Source organism: Mustela nivalis (assembly GCF_964662115.1).
Source record: "Mustela nivalis genome assembly, chromosome: X".
Lineage (NCBI taxonomy): Eukaryota > Metazoa > Chordata > Mammalia > Carnivora > Mustelidae > Mustela > Mustela nivalis.
Window position 1 is genome coordinate 92,491,348 of NC_139040.1, and position 21,233 is coordinate 92,512,580.

At 55.2% G+C, this 21,233-nt stretch overlaps 2 protein-coding genes across 4 annotated transcripts in view; one reads left to right on the forward strand and one right to left on the reverse strand.

Annotated features, from left to right (window-relative positions):
- The window catches only part of SYN1 (synapsin I), a 47,278-nt gene that overhangs the window by 24,865 nt on the left and 1,180 nt on the right, over window positions 1–21,233 (forward strand). For both annotated transcript variants that reach the window (XM_082718125.1, XM_082718126.1), the window contains exons 6-12: window positions 16,625–16,687; window positions 17,381–17,523; window positions 17,622–17,696; window positions 17,803–17,905; window positions 18,982–19,128; window positions 19,517–19,604; window positions 19,693–20,278. In XM_082718125.1, the coding sequence (XP_082574251.1) occupies window positions 16,625–16,687; window positions 17,381–17,523; window positions 17,622–17,696; window positions 17,803–17,905; window positions 18,982–19,128; window positions 19,517–19,604; window positions 19,693–20,278 (1,205 nt within the window). The remainder of the gene's footprint in view (window positions 1–16,624; window positions 16,688–17,380; window positions 17,524–17,621; window positions 17,697–17,802; window positions 17,906–18,981; window positions 19,129–19,516; window positions 19,605–19,692; window positions 20,279–21,233) is intronic.
- On the reverse strand, window positions 8,826–12,567 carry TIMP1 (TIMP metallopeptidase inhibitor 1). Of its 2 annotated transcripts, none has more exons than XM_082718142.1 (6): window positions 12,396–12,567; window positions 11,451–11,579; window positions 10,633–10,712; window positions 10,354–10,480; window positions 9,973–10,097; window positions 8,826–9,102 (listed from the first exon to the last, which is right to left on the reverse strand). In XM_082718142.1, the coding sequence occupies exons 1-6, from the start codon at window positions 12,529–12,531 to the stop codon at window positions 8,932–8,934; spliced, it is 768 nt and encodes a 255-aa protein (XP_082574268.1). In that variant the 5' UTR covers window positions 12,532–12,567; the 3' UTR covers window positions 8,826–8,931. The 2 variants fall into 2 exon arrangements, with proteins under 2 accessions (XP_082574268.1, XP_082574269.1); XM_082718143.1 differs by having other exon boundaries at window positions 11,451–11,611; window positions 12,396–12,523.

Genomic DNA, 21,233 nt, shown 5'->3' on the forward strand with positions numbered 1-21,233 from the left:
TCACATAGCGAAGAAGTAGCACTCTCACAAATGTCTTTATTACACATGTTCTTTAGAATTGATTTTCCTATACAGGATGAAGTAGGTTGAGATCCACTTTCATATCTTTCCTTTCCTCCCCCACAGATCTGGTATGCCACCTCCGCCGTGTACCCAAATCTCATGTGTTAATGGGGGCCAGTTCTGGACTCTGATCCAGTCCATTGGTCACTTTCTTTACACCTGTCCTGGGGCAACCCTAGCTTAATGACTATATTTTCTCATTGACTACTGATACCTAGTAGGGCAGTCCCACCTCCTGGCTGTTCTGTAGCTATACATAGGCAGGAAGAACAGGACCGAAGAGGCCGGGAAGAAGACAGAGCTAATGGCGGGCGATGGATGATGGCGGCTGGATCACATGGGCATTGGACTTCCTGCAGGCTAGCTTGCCACTCACATTTCCTCTTTTGTCCCCCATCTCAGTGTGCAGCATGGAGGGGCATAAGGTAGGCCTGGATTTGTGGAAGCTGTCTTCCCCACCCCGTACTTTTGAAGCTCTGGTGGGAAGGTTGCCCAACCTCCATCACGTGGTGGGAGGTACCTATGGAGACTCTGACTCCACTACCCCATCTACTCCCATCCAGGCTGCAGGGCACCAGGAATCATCAGGGTTGCTTCCCCTCCCTTGCTTCCTACACTCCAGGTGATACATGGCTCAGTGAGTATGTATGGAGGGTTCCCAGGAGAACAGGTGGAGTCTGATCCCAAGGCTTGTCAAGATCCAGTCCCTTCTCTAGGCCCAGGATTCATGGATTTCGTGCTGTGGGGAAGGAGATGGGTGCTTGGGAGTGTGAGTCAACAGTCAGGCATGTAAGGATTGTGTGAAAAAAGAGAGGGCAGGAGTAAGTAAGGCAGTGAAGGAAGGCACGTGGGAGACGCATCAAGAGGATGGGGAGTTTTATTTGGAGGGCCCAATCTTACGGAGATATGACAAGTCCAGGAGAGAGGAACCCGTCCCAAGTGTGCAGCTTCTTACATTGTCACAAAGTGAACGCATTCCTGTTGTTTGTGTCCAGACAAAGAAATACGATGTCATCAGATAGATCCCTAGAACAGGTAGAAGGCGATGGTCTGTGGGAGGCTTGAGGGGCCAGTAGTGGGAAGTTGGTGGGCTTGAGGAGTCTTGCAAGTGAGAAAGGTGGAGAGTCCCTTACTTGCTGTGGCTGAGTAGAAGGCCGGGCTCCAGGCAGAAGGCCGTTGTACCTGAGGGTTCAAGAGCAGATACTGGGTCATCAGGGAAGGCAGCCAAGTTCGTGGCTTCATGCTCTTTTTTTTTTTTTAAGGTTTTATTTATTTGAGAGAGGGCGCAAGAGAGAGCACAAGCAGGGGGGAGGGGCAGAGGGAGAGAGAAAAGCAGACTCCCCGCTGAGCAGGGAGCCCGATGAGGGTCTCGATCCAAGGACCCTGGGATCTTGGATTGTAACCTGAGCCGAAGGCAGCTGCTTAAGCATAACGACTGAGCCACCCAGGCTCTCCTCATGGCTTCATGTTCTTGCCCATGCTCAGATAAGCAGGTGTCCCTCCACAGACACTGCGCAAGGTTGGGACTTACGGATGTGGCTTTGTTGAGGGAGGGGGGGGGCGCTGCTGGCAGGAAGGCATGTAGAAGTGGTTGGGCAGAGCACCCCTCCTCGCACTTCTCATAGCTTTTTGCTCCAAGGAGAGCAGGGTGGTGGGCACAAAGGATGGGCAGAGGGGCCAGGGAAGAGGGAAAGGGAGTAGCTCATGGTGGGGAAGCAGGGAGGAGCAGGGTGGGAAGAAGAGAGCTAGGAGAGGGAGCAGGAGCAGGGAGAGGGAGAGGGGACATGGAGGAGAAGCAGGGGGCAGGGGACACGGGGAACAGGGTGAAGGGGCAGGGGATGCAGGGAGGGAGCGGGGAGCAGAAAGAACAGGGAAGAGTGGCACTGTGGCCACGCACACCTGAGAGACACACTCAACACCCAACCGCCCACCCTGGGGCACCCTTCCCTGTAGATATTGAGGAAGCCTCCCTGACAGGCTCCTCTCAAAGCCCCTTCCGAGGATACACCACTCATTTCCGGAAGTGCAAGTTCCCATCTCTTGCAGAGCCTAGAGAGGACAAATGCCATCCCTGACTCCCGGAGGTCAGTAAGGTGTGACCAGAAGTCCCTTGGCTAGGAATGTGATCCGCTAGTGGTCAATCCCAAAAGCTCAGAACACTATGGTATTGGGATAGAATTTGCTGGGATTAGTCTAACCTGGGGGCACAGTATCCGGGGGGGGGCACTTGTGGGAAAAATATCCTGGGCAGGGGGTACGGAGTTCCAGGACTGAGATGGGGAGAAGCCTGAGGATGAGGAGTCCATGCAGGGTAGAGACTCTTCTCGTGGATGTCTCAGCTGTTCTTCATGAGCATGTAAATAGAACGAACCACATTGCTCTTTATATTTGGGTACACTTGTGAACCAGAGGTTCCCCTTTAGGAACCTTGATTGTTTGTGAAACAAGGAAGGAAAGGGAGAGGTACCCCGAGGAGCATTTATGGGGTGAGGGACTGAGGTCTTAGTATTACATCAGTAGCTTTTTGGTCTCAGAGACTCACCCATTTCCTCTGCCAGTGCAGGGTCAGGGACTTATATTTTGGTGGGGAGACAGGTGTGAGGAAGAGGTTGGCAAAGTCTCCCACATGATGGTCCCGCATGAGGAGGACTAGCCCCCGGAATTAAGCCATGAGAACTAGGAATGGGAGAAATGTGTCAGGGAACCCTTTTGGGTTGAGGCAAGATTTCCACCATCCCTAAAACTCCTGAAAAAAAGTTTGCAGAGCACCTCCCCTCCAGGTTCTCTCACCTCAGGGGACTTTACCTCCCCTTCTGGAACCTCACCATGAGCCCCTGTGTTGGAGGCCTCTCCAAGGTCTGGCCAGACTTATCCATGTCTGGGTTATGATAAATAGTATGGGTGTGTGGATGGTAGCATCCAAAGGCTTGCCCAAGGGTGGTCACGGACAGAGCCAGGAGCAAAGCAGGAACCAGCAGGAAGGTGGGACTCATGGCAGGTGCTTGAGAGACATGGGTAGGGGTTAGAGCTGAGAAATGGTCTTTCTCTGGCCCAGCTCACCCCTAAGCAGGAGAAGATTCAGGGAGCACCTCTCTAACACTACTGCTTTTCAGGGTCCTGGGGCCAGGGGGAGGCCCCATGGTGGAGTGAGGGAAGACACGGAGTCTGGGCCTCTGGCCAGCGGCCCCACCTCCATCCATCAGAGCTATAGCTCTCCTCAAAGATTCAGCAAGAGACCCAAGTTCAGGGGTAGATAAATAGTCAACAAGAGGGGCACCTGGGTGGCTCAATGGGTTAAAGCCCCTGCCTTTGGCTCAGGCCATGATCCCAGGGTCATGGGATCCAGCCCCACACTGGGCTCTCTGCTCAGCAGGGAGCCTGCTTCTCTCCCCCACCCCCGCCTGCCTCTCTGCCTACTTGTGATTTCTATGTGTCAAATAAATTAAAAAAAAAAAAACTTTGTAAAATAAATAGTCAACAAGAGGAAGGTGTGGCGTGGGTATCCCTGCACACATAAGCTCTCTTTTCTTCTTTCAAGGAAGCGTACCTCCAGCCTTCTAGTGGAGTGGGGAATCAGGAGTTGGGCAGTCTATCTGAGGTTCCAGTGGCCTCTTAAAGAGACTTTCAACTTATCTTTTTTTTTCTTTTTTCAAAAATCTCCACCTTCATTCCCACACTGAAAGACAACCTGTGTCCTAATTGTTTCCTTTGGAGCAAGCTTTCCAGTGCGATAAGAGTTGGTTTTGGGGTTTTCACTACTGCCATAGAGGAGGCGTCCAGGGCTGGATGGTGAGACCTAGGTGTCCATCATTACTGAGGAAAAGAAAGGGCTGGTCTTATTATAGAAATCTGCTTCTTCATGTAGAACGCCTGGCTGGCTCTGTCAGCACAGTCAGTGGAGCATGAGGCTCTTGATCTCAGGGTTCTGAGTTCAAGCCCCAGGTTGGATGTAGAAATTACTTAAAAAAAATTTTTTTAGGGGCGTCCGGGTGACGCCTAGGTGACCCCTAGGTGACGTCCGTGGGTTAAAGCCTCTGCTTTCGGCTCAGGTCATGATCCCAGGGTCCTGGGATCGAGCCCCGCATCGGGCTCTCTGCTCAGCAAGGAGCCTGCTTCCTCCTCTCTCTCTCTCTCTCTGCCTGCCTCTCTGCCTACTTGTGATCTCTGTCTGTCAAATAAATAAATAAAATCTTTAAAAATTTTTTTTAAATTCCCCCCAAAAAAGAAAAGAAATATACCTCTTCATCTGTCATTGGTGGGCTGGGGAGAGATATTTCAACATATACGGTAATACATTGGGAGCTGTTCCAGCAAGGACATTTTTCCAACTGGAGGTATCTAAGAATGGGGAAATTTCAATGAGGGTCGATCAATAGGGGGCTATATGGGGCTCAATGAATGGAAAGATTTTCAAGCAGGCTAATCAATGAGATAGAGATCAGTGGTGGGTATTTCTGAATGGGAAGATTTGACAAGGGGTTTATCAATGGGAGCATTTTGATGGGCCTGTCTGAATGAGGAGATATGTCAGTGGGTAGAGATACAGGAATAGGGTGATTTGTCGATAAAGCTTGTCAGTGGGGGATGGTGAGTGGCTGGGTTCAGTAGACAAAGCATGTGACTTTTGATCTCAGGGTTCTAAGTTTGAGCTCCAGGTTGGGTGTAGAGATTACTTAAAATAAAATGTTTTTTTTTTAAGATTTTATTTATTTATTCAACAGAGAGAGAACACAAGCAGGCAGAGAGGCAAGCAGAGAGAGAGAGGAGGAAGCAGGCTCCCTGCTGAGCAGAGAGCCCGATGTGGGACTCGATCCCAGGACCCTGAGATCATGACCTGAGCCGAAGGCAGCGGCTTAACCCACTGAGCCACCCAGGCGCCCATAAAATCTGTTATTAAAAAAGATTTTATTTATTTATTTTTGAGAGAGGGACAGAGAGTGCCTGAGCAGGAACAGAGGGGGAGGGGCAGAGGGAGAAGCAGGGAGCCCGACCTGGGGCTTGATCCCAGGACCCTGGGATCATGACCTGAACCAAAAGCAGTTGATTAACTGACTGAGTCACCCAGGCATCCCAAAATAAAATCCTTTAAAAAAAAAAAGATTGTCCATGAGAATTATGTCATAAATTGGGAATATACCATTTGCAAATAGATTTGTGAACTGGGTGGTCAGTAGGGGATATGCAGATAATGGGTAATTATGAAGAGAGATATTTGTCCCTGGGATCCCTCAGTGGGTGATAGATTGCTGCCAGGTATTTATAAATGGGGAGATTTGTCAGTGGGGGGTCACCAATGGGGAGATGTCAGTGGGGTATTTATGAATAAGGCAGTAGCTCAACAGAGATATTTGTTATGGGGCTAGTTGTGAAAGAGGGGATTTGTAGAGTGAGAAGAGAGAACTTTTCCAAAAAAAGATTTAGCAAGTACTTAGAAACTGGTCACCTGTGGTCTTGGCAACAGAAGAGATTTGTATGTGCGGTGATTTCGTCACCACAGTGAGGACTTGGTAGCAGGGAACATTATCACTGACTTGGGGCGGTTCCTTAGAAGGCTTTGAAAATGTTGGTGTTTTTCGGTCGGGGAGACTTGCTCACTGGGAAAAAATGTACAAGCTTCAGAGGAATAAGAAAAAACATCCCAAACGAGCATATTAAACATCTATAACATCTCTGGGGAGGTTACCAGGATCTCAAGTTAAACTAAGGTTTTCCGAGTGCATTAAATTATTACTACTGATATTATACATTATTTACAATACTGTAAATAATCGTTACTGATAAGAATGATCACTACTGTTGTTATATGTGAAATTATATTCGGCATACAGCTACTACTAATGATAACTAATACTTGTAAGTGCTACATATGACCTCATTTATTGCAAACACTGTCCCTGCAAGTTAGGCATTCTTTCTATCCCCATTTTACAGATGTGGAAACTGAGGCACAAAGAGGTCATGTGATTTCCCCAAGGACATAGGGCTTGTATAGGGAAAGGGCAGGACTGGAATGCAAATGGCCTGGCTCCAGCCTTCATGTTCATGTTCTTATTCACTACACGTCACCTGTCTAGAAACAAAGTCACTGTTAGTGATATTATCCATGAAGTTGTTATTTATGAGCGTTTTGTGTTTTGACCTGAAAAAAATACCCATGGGACGAACGCACCCATTAACCATCCTCCAACCATAGCATGGACCTCAGAAGGATTCATGGGGTGCCTGGGTGGCTCAGTGGGTTAAAGCCTCTGCTTTCGGCTCAGGTCATGATCCCAGGGTCCGGGGATCGAGCCCCACATCGGGCTCTCTGCTCAGCGGGGAGCCTGCTTCCTCCTCTCTCTCTGCCTGCCTCTCTGCCTACTTGTGATCTCTGTCAAGTAAATAAAATCTTAAAAAAAAAAAAAAGGATTCTGAGTAGGCACCTTGAGGCCCTTTTTTTAGGGAGAATTATTGAGGCTCAGATGAGGTTCAGATGAGGGCCAGCCCCCCGGCCACTTGTTAAGCTGGGACCGCCCCCCGCCCCCCCCCCCCCCCCCCCCGCTCCATCCTGCACACCTCACAGGGCTGTCACCCCCACGTGCTTCCTCTCACTCATCCGTCTGTCCCGAGCAGAGATTCACACCCAGACACATGGAATGCTGGGGGTGGGGGCATGTGACTCACTTTACTGGAGAAGCTCTTCTCTTCGAGAAGAGCTATGGGGAGAATGTAGGGACCCCAGGACCATAGAAATCTTGCCAGGGGCTCCTGCTTGGGGAGGTGGCCTAGGATGTTGTTTTGGCCTCCACAGGGCCTGCTGGTCGGCCGGCCTTGAAGCCCTGCCGTCTGGAACCAGGGCACCACCTGCTGGCGGGCAAGGCGGCAGGAGACCGGCCTCCACGCTCGGCTCTGGCCTTTTCCGCTGCCTCGTCCTACCTCACCTTCCTCCCATGGATTCCAGCCCAGCCAAGGGCTCGGAGACTGGGCCCTGGGACCAGGGAACAACAGTGGAAGAATGCAGGGAGCTGCTACTAGGGTTTGGTGAACTGTTGGGAGCAGCTGAGCCCATAGCAATGAGGGCACCAAGGGTCCTTACCGTCACACGCATCAGCCAAGGAGCCATTTGCCCCTTCCAGTGGACGGGGTTCAGAGCCTGCCAAGGCATAACTGAGGTCTCAATGTTGACACAGAAATTTTCGGTGCAGTGGTTGTCCCCGGAGTGGGCAGAGAATCAGGTGCAGAGAGCTCAAAATCTACCCATCCTGATTTAGGACGTATGTTGGACCCTGGGGGCATCTCCCAGGAGTGCAAGAGCAGAGGGCCATAGAGGATCCAGGGGCCCAGCTTGCTGACCCCAGAACTCCCTGGAGGAGATCTGGCTTCTTGTTAGGAGCGGTGGGCAGTCCGATGGGAGGGCATTGGAGGGGGCCTCCTTTCCTTCACCTAAGAAGGCGCACTGGAGCCTTTTTGCAAGCAGGTTCGGATCAAGGGTGATGCTCAAGTGTGCACCAGTCTGAGGTTCTGGGTCCCAGGAGCTCACTTGAATCAGGATCTTTGGGGCATAAGGGACAGAAGCCAGAGACTGGGAAGGGCCCTGCTGGGGAACAAGAAGGCCTGCGGAAGGGAATGTTTGGAGCATCTGTCACTCAGGATTTATGGGGGAAGATGAGCCAGAAAGGTGAGGCTTGGGTCTAGAGGCCCCAGTTTGGATAAGGCAACGTCTGTATGGGAGATACATGGGCAGTGTAGGCTGACATACCTGGCTGGTCTTGATTTTGAACCCTACCTGCACTTCACTGCTGTAGTGCCTTCAGTGGTAGTCAAAGGAGTTAGGGGAGGGGCTCCTGGGTGGCTCAGTCCATAAGTGCCTGCCTTAGGCTCAGGTGATGATCCTGGGGTCCTGGGATCAAGCCCCGCCTCGGGCTCCCTGCTGAGCGGGAAGTCTGCTTCTCCCTCTCCCTATGCTCCTTCCTCCCTGCTCCTGCTCTCTCTCCCTCTCCCAAATAAATAAATAAATAAATATTAAAAGGGGGGGGAGTTAGGGAGAAGTAGGGGAAGGGGATGAAGGGCAGAGGTTGGGGATTTCCAGATCACAACTTCTCCTCCTCCCTCCTATTCCTCAAATGGCCACTCTCCCGCAGGCCACAGGTGGGGAGCCCTGACTGCCCCTTCTTCCAGAGGCCCTGGCTGGGTCACGTGGTGAGATGGGACACTGGGGCGCTCTGAGCAACACCCCCCCCCAGCTTTCCCCTTTCACTTAGGGAAGACTCACAGTACGAAACCTAAGGGTGGGGATGGCAGTACCACAGATGTGGAGGGAACAGGGCTTCCTCCTGGATGACATTAGGACAGTGCCCAGGGGAAGAGAGCTGTTTGCTGATCTGTCAGACATTTGTTGATGAGCTTGGCGACTGGAGAGGGGCTTGTGAATGGAGGAGGGGTCTGCCAGGGAGGTAGTGATTTGTCAGTAGTGGGATAATTTTCTAGAGGGCCCGGTGCAAACAGGATCAGAAATTAGCCTGGTAAGCTGTTCTTAAGTATCAGGGAAAGCAAGATTATCTGGTACGTTGTGGTGGGTAACGCAGGTGAAATGGCCATTGCTGGTGTGGCCGATCGCGGGTGCCGATGCCGATGCCGATGTGGAGAATGACTCCCAATACCTGAAATTTTAGGCGAAATGCAGATTTCCCATCCCTCACCCCCCTCAGCCTCGGTCCCCTGATGCTGCCACCAGGTCATCAGCGACATGGATTTGTTCCCAGACATGACACGGGGACACTGCCTGCTGGATGGTAGTTCTTTATTTCATTGTCTTGTGGGATGAAGACAGACAGGAGTGGGAAGTGGGGTGAACACTGTGCAGGCTCCGGCTTCCGCCGGGGGTGGGATCTAGGCCACCCGAGACCGCAGGGACTGCCAGGTGCAGAGCCCAGGCTCTCTGGGCAGGCAGGCAAGCTGGCGGCTCTGGAAACCCTTGTCCGAGCCGGAGAGGAACTGGTCGGTCCACAAGCAATGAGTGTCACTCTGCAGCTTGCAGGGGAGGGATGAGCAGGGGAACACCTAGTGGAGGGAAGGGAGGCGTGTCTCAGGACTTCTCCCCCTGCCTCTACCTCCCCTACACAGCAGAATCTTCCCCTCCTCAGTTTTCAACACTGAGCTGCTAGGGAGACCTGGTGTTGCCCCACCTGGGGAGAGACTCGAGAACAGCCCCTCCTGCTGGAGGAACAGTCACTGGGCTCGGCCACAGTAATCCAGCCAACTGTGATCAGTTTCCTGGAATACTGGTTGGGGAACAGTTATGTGTGGGGGGCGGTCAGGCAGGCTTCCAAGGGAACTATCCCGAAGGATAGGGAGCAGCTGGCCCAGGGATGGGGGGTGGGGACTTGGGAATAGGAAAGAGCCATGGGGCTCAGACATAGCCACTGGGATCAGAGGACGTTCAGGGCCATAGGGAGAAAGCCTTGGACAGTCAGAAGGGCAACGTAAAACACACCCCTGTGTGTGAGGCAGTCAGAGCAAGAATCGGAGGTGCTGGGGAAAGAGTCAGTGGGTTGGGGGATCAGCACTTTGGGAACTTGGAGAACATTCTAGGGAACCAAGAAACAATCCCGGGGTGGGGGTGGGGGGATCAGGAATAGACAGGGGGACTAGAAAATAGTCACAAGGGGGATTAAGAGGGAAAAGCAGCAGCTCGACAGTCAGGGGAACAGCAGAGTCCTCAGGAATCAGACACAGCTAAGAACAACCAGAATTTTCAGGGAACAGTGTCAGGTTCGGAGGAATAACAAGAGAGATCAGGGGCAGCCCTAGGGTTTGGGGAGCAGCCATACGGACAAGGAATAGCCAGAGGGAACAAGAAACAAGCCACGGGTTAAAGGAAGAGCCCTGAGGGTCACTTTCCAGGTGGGGGGCAGGGCCCAGGCTACTCACCGTGCACTCCTCGCAGCCGGCGGCATAGGTCTTGGTGAAGCCCCGACGCTGAGAGCTACTCAGTCCGTTCCAAGGAGCCACGAAACTGCAGGTGTTGATCTGCAGGTGTCCATTCTGCAGGTTTCCTGGGGTGTTGAGGGGGGGGGCAATAGGCAGCAGCTGATTGGCTGGGCTGGGGGGGGTGGGCAGGACGGCACCTGATTGGCGTCCCTGGAGCACAGACCCCGGCGGGGGCAAAGCCCCGGCTTTTCTAATAGGCTGAGATCGGACGATCCCCATTTCAACTGGGACCAGCCCCGCGGAGCCTCGCCTGGTCCTGGCTGCGGGGCAGTGTCGGAGGGACTGGCTGGCCTGGCACCGGGCGAGGGGGCGGGGCCTCACCGGCGATGAGAAACTCCTCGCTGCGGTTCTGGGACTTGTGGAAGTATCCGCAGACGCTCTCCAGGGCGGGGGTGTCGACGAACCGGATGTCAGAGGCATTCCCCAAGGCGCTGAACCCTTTGAACATCTGTCAACAAGAGTCTGTCTTACTGACAGCCCTCCCACTCCACGCTCTTCCCTGAAGTCCTCTCTAGCATCCTGACATCACAGCTAACTTCCTGGGCTTTGACTTTGACGGGAAGGTGTTAGGAAGTGCTGGGGAAAGGGCGGGAGGGATACCTTGGTCATCTTGATCTCGTAACGCCGGTTTAAGTCGGTCTGGTTGACTTCTGCGGTCCCCACGAACTTGGCCCTGATGACTGCAGGAGGGAGCGAGGGGAAGACGAGTCAAATGGACTGCCTGAGCCAATAAAGTAAAATAATCACAGTCCTAACATTCGCGAAGCCCAGACTTCAGTAGGGATCGCTGGAACACCAGCTGGCACGCCAACTGATGTACACCCTGGGTAATCGATTAATCTCTCTATATTGAGTGACTACTCTTTGCCAGGAGCTGCTTTAAGCCTTTCTCATATACTCGTCGTGTGTTCATTGGCACCACAGATATTTCAGAGCACGCCGTGTGCCAGGCACTGCTATGGGTGTTAGGAACACCACAGTGAACAGAAACCACAGAAGCCCCGCTCCCTTGTGAAGCTCACATTCCAGCCAGGAAGAGACTGAACACAAGCGAAATAAATAAGCGTATGGGAGGTATTCAGTGTGTTGGGGAATTTTAGAGCTGGGATCAGGAGTACTAGGGGATGGGGGTTAAAATTTCGAACAGAGTAGTCGAGGAAGACCATCTGACATCTGGGGCCGCCCCACCCCAAGACCTTCGCAAAACAGTGTCCCAGGAAGAGGAAGCCGCCAGTGCAAAGGCCCTGGGGTGGGACTGGGCCTGGAGAAATCAAGGAAGCCTGGGGATGCCAGGGTGTCTAAATCAGTCAGTGCAGGGCTGAGTGGGATTGCTCTAAAGGTAGGAGCCATTGTGAACCTTGCGGGACTGAGGGGAAACCAAAGCACGGAGTGTGGGGGGCAGAGTGGGGTGCACTCACCGATCTGGGAGTTGCAGAAGGCTGTCTGCGGGTGCGGTGGGGCACAGGTACAGGCCCTGCTGGGGGCTGTCAGCCACAGCAATAACAGGATGCAGGAGGCCAGGGGTGCCAAGGGTGCCATGGTGGGTGCTGCGGGTTGGGGAGGAGTGGTCAGTGGTCCTCTGCCAATGTGTGCAGCACCCCCTCCGACTCCCACTGCCAGCTTGGAAGGCAACTAAGCCACTGCACTCTGGGCTTAAGGGGTTGGAGGTGTGTGGAGATTTTAAGGAAGTTGGGGATTTGGGAGTTGGGAGCCCAGAGGAGCTGAGAGGGCTGGGGGTTGGGAGAGTCTGGGAGTTGAGGTATTTGAGCGATTTCAGGGACTGGGTGAGTGGGGAGGGCAGGAGATTGTAGGATTTAAAGAATAAGGGGGCAGAGGGGTTACAGGATTTAGGGACGCTGGAAAGTTGGAAGGTCGAGAAGCTGGGGTGAGGAATTTGGGGTTTGGGGAGCTGGAGGAGTTTGGGGTTTCAGGGTTGTGCATATTAAGATTGGAGGAATGGAGAGAAGCTCAGGAATGGGGAGGACATTGGGGGTTCAGGAAGTTTGGGGACTTAAGGGGGTGGGGTGCCTGAAGGATTTGGGAGCAGAGAACGTTGAGGAGTTGGGGACTTAGGAGTCTGGAGGGTTGGGGGAGCAGAATTTAGGGGAGCTGGTGGCCTGGAAGGCAGCTGTGATATTAGGGGTTCATGGGTTCAGAGGAGTCCGGGGTAGATGTCGGGATTCCAAGGAGTTTGGAGCGTGGGGATGGGGGGGGGAGCCGGTCCAGCACCCTCCCGCCCTCCTCCCATTGACCAGCCCAGGATCCCAGAGCCCGCCACCGGCCAGGCTGAGCGGCCAGGGGTCTGGCAGGAAAGCTCCGACCTGGCTCCAGGCCCCGCGGGGCTGCCCAGGGCCCCAGCCTACCTCTGGTGTATCTCTCAGGGGTGCTGGGTCTGCGGCGATGGCGGCAGGGCCTGAGCAGCAGGGGATAAATGTCCATGCGAGGGGCGGGGGTGGGAGTGGTGCGGAAACCACAGGCCTCCAGGCTTCCTGGATGCATTACTCATCCGCCCACCCTCGGTGGAGGCCAAGGGGCGGGCCGAAAAGGAGATGCACCCTCCTCCTCTCCCTCCCTCTGGGCCTCGCCCTGGCCACCCACCCCCATCTCCACATCAGTCACCATCCTTCCAGGCAGCCTCTATGCAGGGCTTAGAGGCAGAACTAGCCCCCCTCCCAAGGCAATTCCCTAAATTCTCCAAACTCTCTCCAAAGTCTACCCAGTCCCCCGCCCAGCTCCCCATGGCTGAAGCCCCAGTGAGTTCATCCCTTTAATAAACATTGCTTGTGCGCCTACTGTGTGCCTAGCACAGCCGAAATCCCTCTCCTGGGAGATCTGACAGTCTGGTGAAGGGCAAGCAAGGCAGAGAGGAAACAAATGGAGTAGAAGCAGGGAAGAGAGATAAGGCAGGTGGGGGGAGCGGACGGAGAGGGGGGTGAGGGTCGTGCAAGGCGCCAGCTTTTGCTTTGTCTTCAGCCAGCCTCGTGCTCCCTCATCAAGTGGAAGAGGAATACAAGGTAGGACAACTGAGGCACGGAAGGGTTAAGTGACTTAGCCAAGATCACCGCTAGTAAGTAGCAGAACTGGGATTTGAACTCAGGTGGCCTGAAGCCAGAGCCTGGATCTTAACCCCTCAAAAAAACACAGGAAGGGGCTCCTGGCTGGCTCAGTCCGTGGAGCTGACTATTGATCTCGGGGTTGTGAGTTCCAGCCCCACGTTGCGTGTGGAGATTACTTAAAATAAAATCTTTAAGAAAAGCAAACAAACAAACACAAAGACAAATGATCATAGATCATTTATGAGAGCACCAGTTGAGTACCAGGCACTCCGCATAACTTTTCTCACTGAAAGCTCACAGTAAAACCTCTGAGATGGGTACTGGTGTTATTCCCATTTTACAGATGAGGAAATAGGAGCATAGAGGGATTGGAGAACTTTCCCAGGATCACAGGACACGGCTGGGATTTGAACCCAGGCTAACCGGTGCTAGGCTCTCACTGAGGCGTGGCACAGCCCTGGCAAGTGGGGAACGTGCCAGTGAATTAGTGAGCATTGGGGGCTGGGGGGGTAGTTCACTGGTGGGGAAAGAGGGCAGTGAGTCAGGAGAAAACAGATCCGCTCCCATCCTGCCCTGCCCCTTCCCCACCAACCCTCCCACACCTCTGGAGGGGGGTGGTGGTGAGGCAATCCCTGCCCACCAGCTTCCAGATGCTGCCTGAATCTTCACTGGGGTCCTGAGAAAGGGCTCTAAGGGCTCATTAACGTCCTTTGTTAGTCAGGGAAGGCAGACCAGTAATAATAGTGATGGGAGCGTTGCCGGCAGCCACTTACTGAACACTTACTGAGCGCTGTGCCCTATATTCTTTGTATAAATTCTCCCATTTGGTCTTCATTGCCCCCTTGCTCCTGAAGCTTGCGGAACTCAGGGAGGTGAGCTCCGCCAGCACCACCACCTCCAGCTGTTATGGGTATTAAACCCAGCTGTAAAATCTCGGTGAGTGCTTTGATCCCAGCTGCTTCCTTGTTAATCAGTGTTGGCTGCCCCTCCCCCCCCACCCCAACCCGTGCTGATAACGGCGCCCCGAGCTTTTTGAGGATGGAGGAGGCTTCCTGTGCGCAAGATAGCGCGCTAAGCACTTTTCCTGAAATAACTAATCTCTTCCTCCCAACTTCCCTGGTAGGCACAGACTTGCGTCTCTCCCTAGGCAGATGAGGAAAATGCGACACACCAAGGGGTCAAGAGCCACCAAGCAAGGAATGAGGATGAAGAAATGACCCTGATGGGGGGAAGGGAAGTAAACCAGGAATTTGGGGAAGCCGGTTGTGAAAGTGGGGAGGGAGAGTGAATGAGGCAGGGGCTGAGTAAGTCAGCGCTTGGCCGGAGGGAGCTGCGCAGAAAGGGAAAGCCCCTCACGGACGCTGCTTCCCAAGGCCGGCTCTGACTCCCCAGCCTGAGTCAGCCCCAAGTCGGGCTGCATGTCTACACGTGAGGGGTTCTGGGCATCTGGTTTGTAGTGCGGGCTTTGAAACTGGGGCGGGGGGGGGGCGGTGCTGTCAAGGAGGGGTATCCAGGTGTGTGGTCCCCGGGGGGAGCCCGATGGGTGGTGAAGAAGGACCGTGGGGCCGGCCGGGTGTGCGGAGCAGACGCCCCATCATTGCCCACAGCATGCCAAGTGCTTTGGGCCTCCGTGGTACCCCTTGTACAGATCAGGAAACTGAGGCCCAGGGAAGGTTCAGCGACCTGCCTGGGGGTGCCATGTGGCCTGAGGAGGAGGAGAGGCCGAGAGTCAAAACGCAGGGCTCTCCGGGGTAATCCTAGAGAGCAAAGCTCCCTGCCCTCCTGCACACATGGGCCAGCACAATCGCGCACCGACACCCGACACCCAGGGCTGTGTTCAGGCTCAGGTCCAGCGCAAACAGGGAATGTTTATGAAAAGAGGGGCCTAGAAACCTGGGGGATTGGCGGTGGGGTGCGGGGGGTGCGTGTGCACTAATGCGCAGCTCTCCTGTGTCTCTGCCTCCAAGAACTGCATGTGTGCCTTTAGGTGGCGTGTGCCCCTCTGCGTGGTGCAGGCGTGCTCCATGTCACTTCGGGGAGTTGCCCGTCAGCCTCTGCAGAGCGGGGCGAGGTTGCACGTGTAATTGTGGACGTGGTGTTCGGCTCCGAGCTGCGTGTGCGCTGGAGCCTTGCGTCAAGCGCCGCCTCTGCATTGTCACACTGGAATGCTAACTAGAGGATCCCCATAACCCCTGTCCCAACACCGTGCCTCTCAGGGCCCCGTCATGACGCCAGTCATTTGGGAAATGAGGAAGGTGGGGGTGCGGGGAGAGAGGGTGAGGCCTGAAGGTCAATCGGTCATCCTGAGCCTGCGGGCTTCCTGTGCCTGTCGGGAACTGGGAACCGCTGCCGCCGCCCCCAGCAGCCCCTCCGGGAAAGCCATTTCTGGGGGCGAGAGGGCGAGGGGGCGGTGGTGCAGGGCCCCCGAGTTGGGGGCGCCCGGCCCCGGCCCCTCTCCCCAGCCAGGGTCGCAGGGCACTCGGGATACCCCCACACTCAAATGCGTGTGTTTATTTCCGTTTGTATAGATGGCAAGGCATGTTTTGTGTGTGTGTGTGTGTGTGTCCCTAGATGTACGTTTTGCTCCCCGGGGGGCGTGGTGTGGGTGGTTATGTGACTACCTAGAAAGGTGGGTATCTCTATAGGATGCATGGGTTCTGTTCTTTGTGCAGATGCCTGGGAGTGTTGCGTGTGTGTCTGTGAGTGTTGAGTCTGTGCCCGGTTGTGTCATGTGTGCCTGTCAGTTGTGTGTGTCTCTGGTGCATTCTGAGGGTCGTCTCTGTATTGCGTGGGTAATCCTCCATGTTGTGTATCCTTCTGTCTGGTAGGTTTGGGTGAGAGGAAAGGGGCTGCACGCACGTGTGTGTGTGTGTGTGTGTGTGTGTGTCTGCTGCTGGGCAAGGAGGCTGGCCGGGAGTGCCTGCCCCAAAGTGTGAGCACCCGGCTGGCTGAAAGACTATGTGGATATCTGTAGCCAGAGAGCAGAGTGTGCCCAGAGCCTGTATTGGTTCTGGGTCTTTCCATCTTGCTAGTGTTGACATGTGTGGGAATCTCTGGGTTTGGTTGTGTAGGTCTGAGTTCTGAGGGTTTGTGAGCAGGTCTGTAGGTTGCGTCTGTGTATGACTGATGCTCACACGAGGCCTGGCTGAGGGGTCTGGTTACTGTGTGCTCACCACCACACCCCCGTGCACGCACAAGTACACACTCACTTCTCTATTATCCATTCACTGTCAAAACAAACTTTCCCTTTTCCGGAAAAGTCCCCCACCCCTATCCCATGCCTCTGCCCGGGAAAGCAGAGGCGGAATGTCTGGCACTTGGGGGTAGTGGAGGGAGGGATGGGCAGGCAGGGCTCAGAGTTCGATTCTGGGCTCAGAGACGCTGTGTGACACCCTTGCTGCTGTCTGTCTCTGACTTGCCTCTTCTGGGAAGTGGCTCCTGATGTGGCTCCCGCTAAATGGGCTTCTCTCAGTGCCATCCCCCTGGCGATCAGACCCCCAGCCCTGACCATGCTCTGCCCTCCCCTCCCCAACCAGCTCAGCAGCACGACGTACCCTGTGGTGGTGAAGATGGGGCACGCACACTCCGGGATGGGCAAGGTGAGTCCCCAGACGGGTGTGTGTGTGTGTGTGTTTGTGTATGGTGCACACTCCTGGCATTGTGCATATGTGTGTACATGTATATTGCATAGTCAATGCACCGCAGTCATTCTGTATGCTTGTGTGTCCTGGGGCATCTTTATCAATGTGTATTGTTTCCCTTGCATTCTTAGATTATGGTGGCCCAGTCTCTGTCAGACATTCGGCCAGTTCTGTGTGTCCTGTTCTTTTGTTCGTGCATCCTGCTTCGTGCCTCTGTGTATGCATGCCTCTGGGTTGAACATACAGCATGTGATCTTTCAAGTTCAAGGGTTTCAAGGTCCTGTATGCTTTCCATCCCCCTGACCCTGGCGCTGTGTATGTAGGAAACAGACTTGGGATGTGTATGTTCGTGTCTGTGCTTCTGCGTGCTTTCCTGTTGTGTGGACCACTGACTTTGGGTCTGGGTACTCCATGCACAGCTTTACTGAGATAAAAGTCACTGCCCATAACACTTACCCACTTGAAGTGGACAATTCAATCGTTTTCAGTATGTTTCAAGTCGCATCTCCCCACCTGTGTGTCTGTTGCGTCCATGTGAAAACTCTACTCAGCTTCCCGGGCCGTCGGCGTGCATGCCCCCACCCAGAGGCCTCCCCAGGCCCACGGCTGCCCTGACCTCAGCAGGCCCTGATCCCCACCCTGCCCCCACAGGTCAAGGTGGACAACCAGCACGACTTCCAGGACATTGCGAGTGTTGTAGCGCTGACCAAGACGTACGCCACCGCCGAGCCCTTCATCGATGCCAAATATGATGTGCGCGTCCAGAAGATCGGGCAGAACTACAAAGCCTACATGTGAGTGAAGAGACCAGGGCCGGGGTCAGGGTCCCCTGCCCTGGGCAGCCCAGGCTCCCCTGAGCTTCTGTCCTCTCTCCTCTTGCCCCCCACCCCAGGAGGACGTCAGTGTCAGGAAACTGGAAGACCAACACTGGCTCCGCGATGCTCGAGCAGATTGCCATGTCTGACAGGTAGGGGTGGCCCAGGCCTGGCTGGCGGGCAGGTTGGGGGAGGGGGGTAAGCGTGGCGCGCCCCAAGCCAGGCGCTGACAGGCTGCTTTGCTCCCCATCTCGGCAGGTACAAGCTGTGGGTGGATACATGCTCAGAGATTTTTGGGGGACTGGACATCTGCGCAGTGGAAGCACTGCACGGCAAGGACGGAAGGGATCACATCATTGAGGTGGGAGCACCCAGAAAGTGGTGGGAGTAAGGAGGGAGCGGCGGGCGCATGAACCCTGCAGCTCTCCATGGCCCAGCTGGGGGCTACTAAAGCCCTCTGCAAACTGTAAAACACCTTATAAAGCAGGAAATGCCATGGGAACAGCAAAGTGCCTTATAAAACTATTTAAAAAAAAAAAGGAGCTCTGTAAACTGGGAGGGAGGTCCCTGTTATCGGAGCAAAGCACTTCAACATTCCAGAGTTCTTTATAGACAGCTGTGCCTCTGGGAAACAGTAAAGCCATTTATAAACTCTAAAGCGCCTTGAAAAGTGGAGGGCTTGGTAAACGGTAGGTAGCACTTTATCCGTGGTAAGGCATTTTGTAAACAGTGGTGCCCTTGCAAAGCACTTTCCAAAGTCTAAACACACCATGTATCCCCTAGTCCCTTGAAAAGGATAGCGGCATTGTAAACTGTAAAGCACCATATAAGCCACAGAGTTCTTCGCGAACGAACAAGCACCAAGCACACTGTAAAGCAGGGGTTGGTAAAGGTTTTCTGTCAAGGGCCAGAGAGCGCACATTTCAGGCTTTGTGGGCTGTATGGTCTCTGTTGCAGCTGCTCTGCAAAAGCAGCTGAAGTCAATATGTTAAAAGAAAGTAAGAAAGAAAAAAAAAAAAGGCACGGCTGTGTTCCCCTAAAACTGTATGGACATAGAAATTTAAACTTCATATATTTTCACGGGGCATGGAATCTTCTTGTGGTTTTTTCCTCCCCAACAATTAAAAAATGTAAAACCCAACCCTTAGCTTGCAGGGTCATCCCCAAACATAGGGGGAGGTGCAGATTTGGTCCCACACCCCACAGGCCTGATTGTGGAACTCTACTCTACGCTATAGGTCCCCCACGCCCCTTCCTGAGCTGTAAGTTACCTTGTGAACAACAGGCCTTCCTTACACTGCGAAACTGATGCCTCTCAGCCTGAATCTGCTTCCTTGGCAGCAGCCCATGCCTTTCAAAACAGAAGGCGCTTTGTCACTGTCCCCCTCCCAGGGACCTGCCGCCTCTCTCCTCACTGGACCCCATTTCCTTCCCCAGGTGGTGGGCTCCTCCATGCCGCTCATCGGGGACCACCAAGATGAAGACAAGCAGCTCATCGTTGAGCTTGTGGTCAACAAGATGGCCCAGGCCCTGCCCAGGCAGCGGCAGCGGGATGCCTCCCCTGGCCGGGGGTCCCACAGCCAGGTCAGGCCCCCAGCGCTGGGAGAAGGCCAGGCTGGCCCGAGGAGGCTGGTGGCGGGCCAGCCAGCCCCGGTCACACCACCACAGAGCTAATCAGTAGCAGGCAGAGGGCACAGCCATGACCCATGTGTGGCGGCAATGACCAGTGGTTTTAAAAAAAACATGATAAAACAGCTGCTATCCTGATTCCCCCCCACCCGCCCCCGAGTGCCTCACAGCCACCCCCTGGGAACTAGCCCCCCGCCAAACACACACAGCCCCACATCCCCTCAGCTCAGCCACAGACTCGACAACACCCAGCACAGGGGGAGCCCGTGTCATTTTGATTGGCTGAGGCTCAGGCTGGCCGGTAACTATTTTGAACCTCTCCTGCTCTGCTCTTCTGCCACAGACTCCGTCCCCAGGGGCCCTGCCCTTGGGCCGCCAGACCTCCCAGCAGCCCTCGGGGCCTCCGGCTCAGCAACGACCCCCACCACAGGGTAAGTGAGGGACCAGCTTCCGGGACCCCTACGGGACTGGCAACCCCCCCCCCACGCCTCTAACGTGTGTACTTTTTCTGTCCCTCAGGTGGCCCTCCACAGCCGGGCCCAGGCCCGCAACGCCAGGGACCCCCGTTGCAGCAGCGCCCACCCCCACAGGGCCAGCAGCACCTTTCGGGCCTTGGACCCCCAGCTGGCAGTCCCCTGCCCCAGCGCCTACCAAGTCCCACATCAGCACCCCAGCAGCCTGTGTCCCAGACCCCACCGCTGACCCAGGGTCAAGGCCGCCAATCCCGGCCGGTGGCAGGAGGCCCTGGGGCACCTCCAGCAGCCCGCCCCCCTGCTTCCCCATCTCCCCAGCGCCAGGCGGGACCCCCACAGGCTACCCGTCAGACATCCGTCTCTGGTCAGGCTCCACCAAAGGCCTCAGGGGCCCCTCCGAGCGGTCAGCAGCGCCAGGGCCCACCCCAGAAACCCCCAGGCCCTGCCGGCCCCACACGCCAGGCCAGCCAGGCGGGTCCCATGCCCCGCACTGGGCCACCCACCACGCAGCAGCCTCGGCCCAGTGGCCCGGGCCCTGCTGGACGACCCACCAAGCCACAGCTGGCCCAGAAACCCAGCCAGGACGTGCCACCACCCGCCACTGCCGGGGGACCCCCGCACCCCCAGCTCAAGTAAGAGGACCCCACGGCAGCCCTTGCTTTGCTGCTCACAAAACAGGCTCCCGAACCAGGAGAGTAGCCCCAGCTCCCAGGCTCCTCGGACCCAGGCCCTATACAGGAAATCCCGAGAGTTCCATCTCTAGTCTGAGCAGAACCCTCCTCCGAGCTATCCAACCCCCAACCTTGCCCCAGTTCCTGGGGGCGCCTGCCCTCCATCCCAGAGATTCGTTCCAGAATTCCAGAGAAACTTGTTTTTCTTTTTGTCCTCCAAATAGGCCCCTGGGAAAGCCCCCTCCCCCAGCCCCTCTAGGCCCAACCCAGGCGCCTTGCTGACCCTCCCTAAGTATCTCCCTGCCCAGCAGATCTTCCTCCCCGCCTGTCTGGAGCCTTCCCAGCAAAATGCACCCTTCTCCTGCCCAAACAGACTCCTCCCAGGCAAACCCCCAAACTCCTCCCGGCCCAATTCACAGTCCTCCAATCGCTTCGTGCTCTTCCCAGCTGCCCTCATGCTTTCCCTAGGCTCCTTTCTGGGCCATCTCAGTCTCCCCCCAAATCATCACACCAACCTCTCTACCTCTTCTGGTCTGCTCCAGACCTCCCCCGCACCTTAGCTTGAAAGTCCTCTGTGCCACACACAACCACTCCCCTAAGGGAGACCCCCACCCCCCACCAGCCTGTCCTGGGTGCAGACCCCACCGCTCTCCCTCCGGGACTCCTCACCCAGACTGGAAATATCCTGGCCTGTCTTCACCTGCCACTCCTCCCAGTCCAGCCTAGAATGTGGAGGCGGTTCAGCCCAGGGCTCTTCCCACTAAGCCCTGACTTCCCCCTAGACCCAAGTCCTCCCAGCCTGGCCCAGGGCTCCCCCACTCCACCTGAGGATCCATCAGGGTCCAGGCCTGTGATGGTGGTGGTGGGGGGCGGGTCACAGGCACAGCCCCAGGACTAGAGGGGCAGGGCTGGGCTG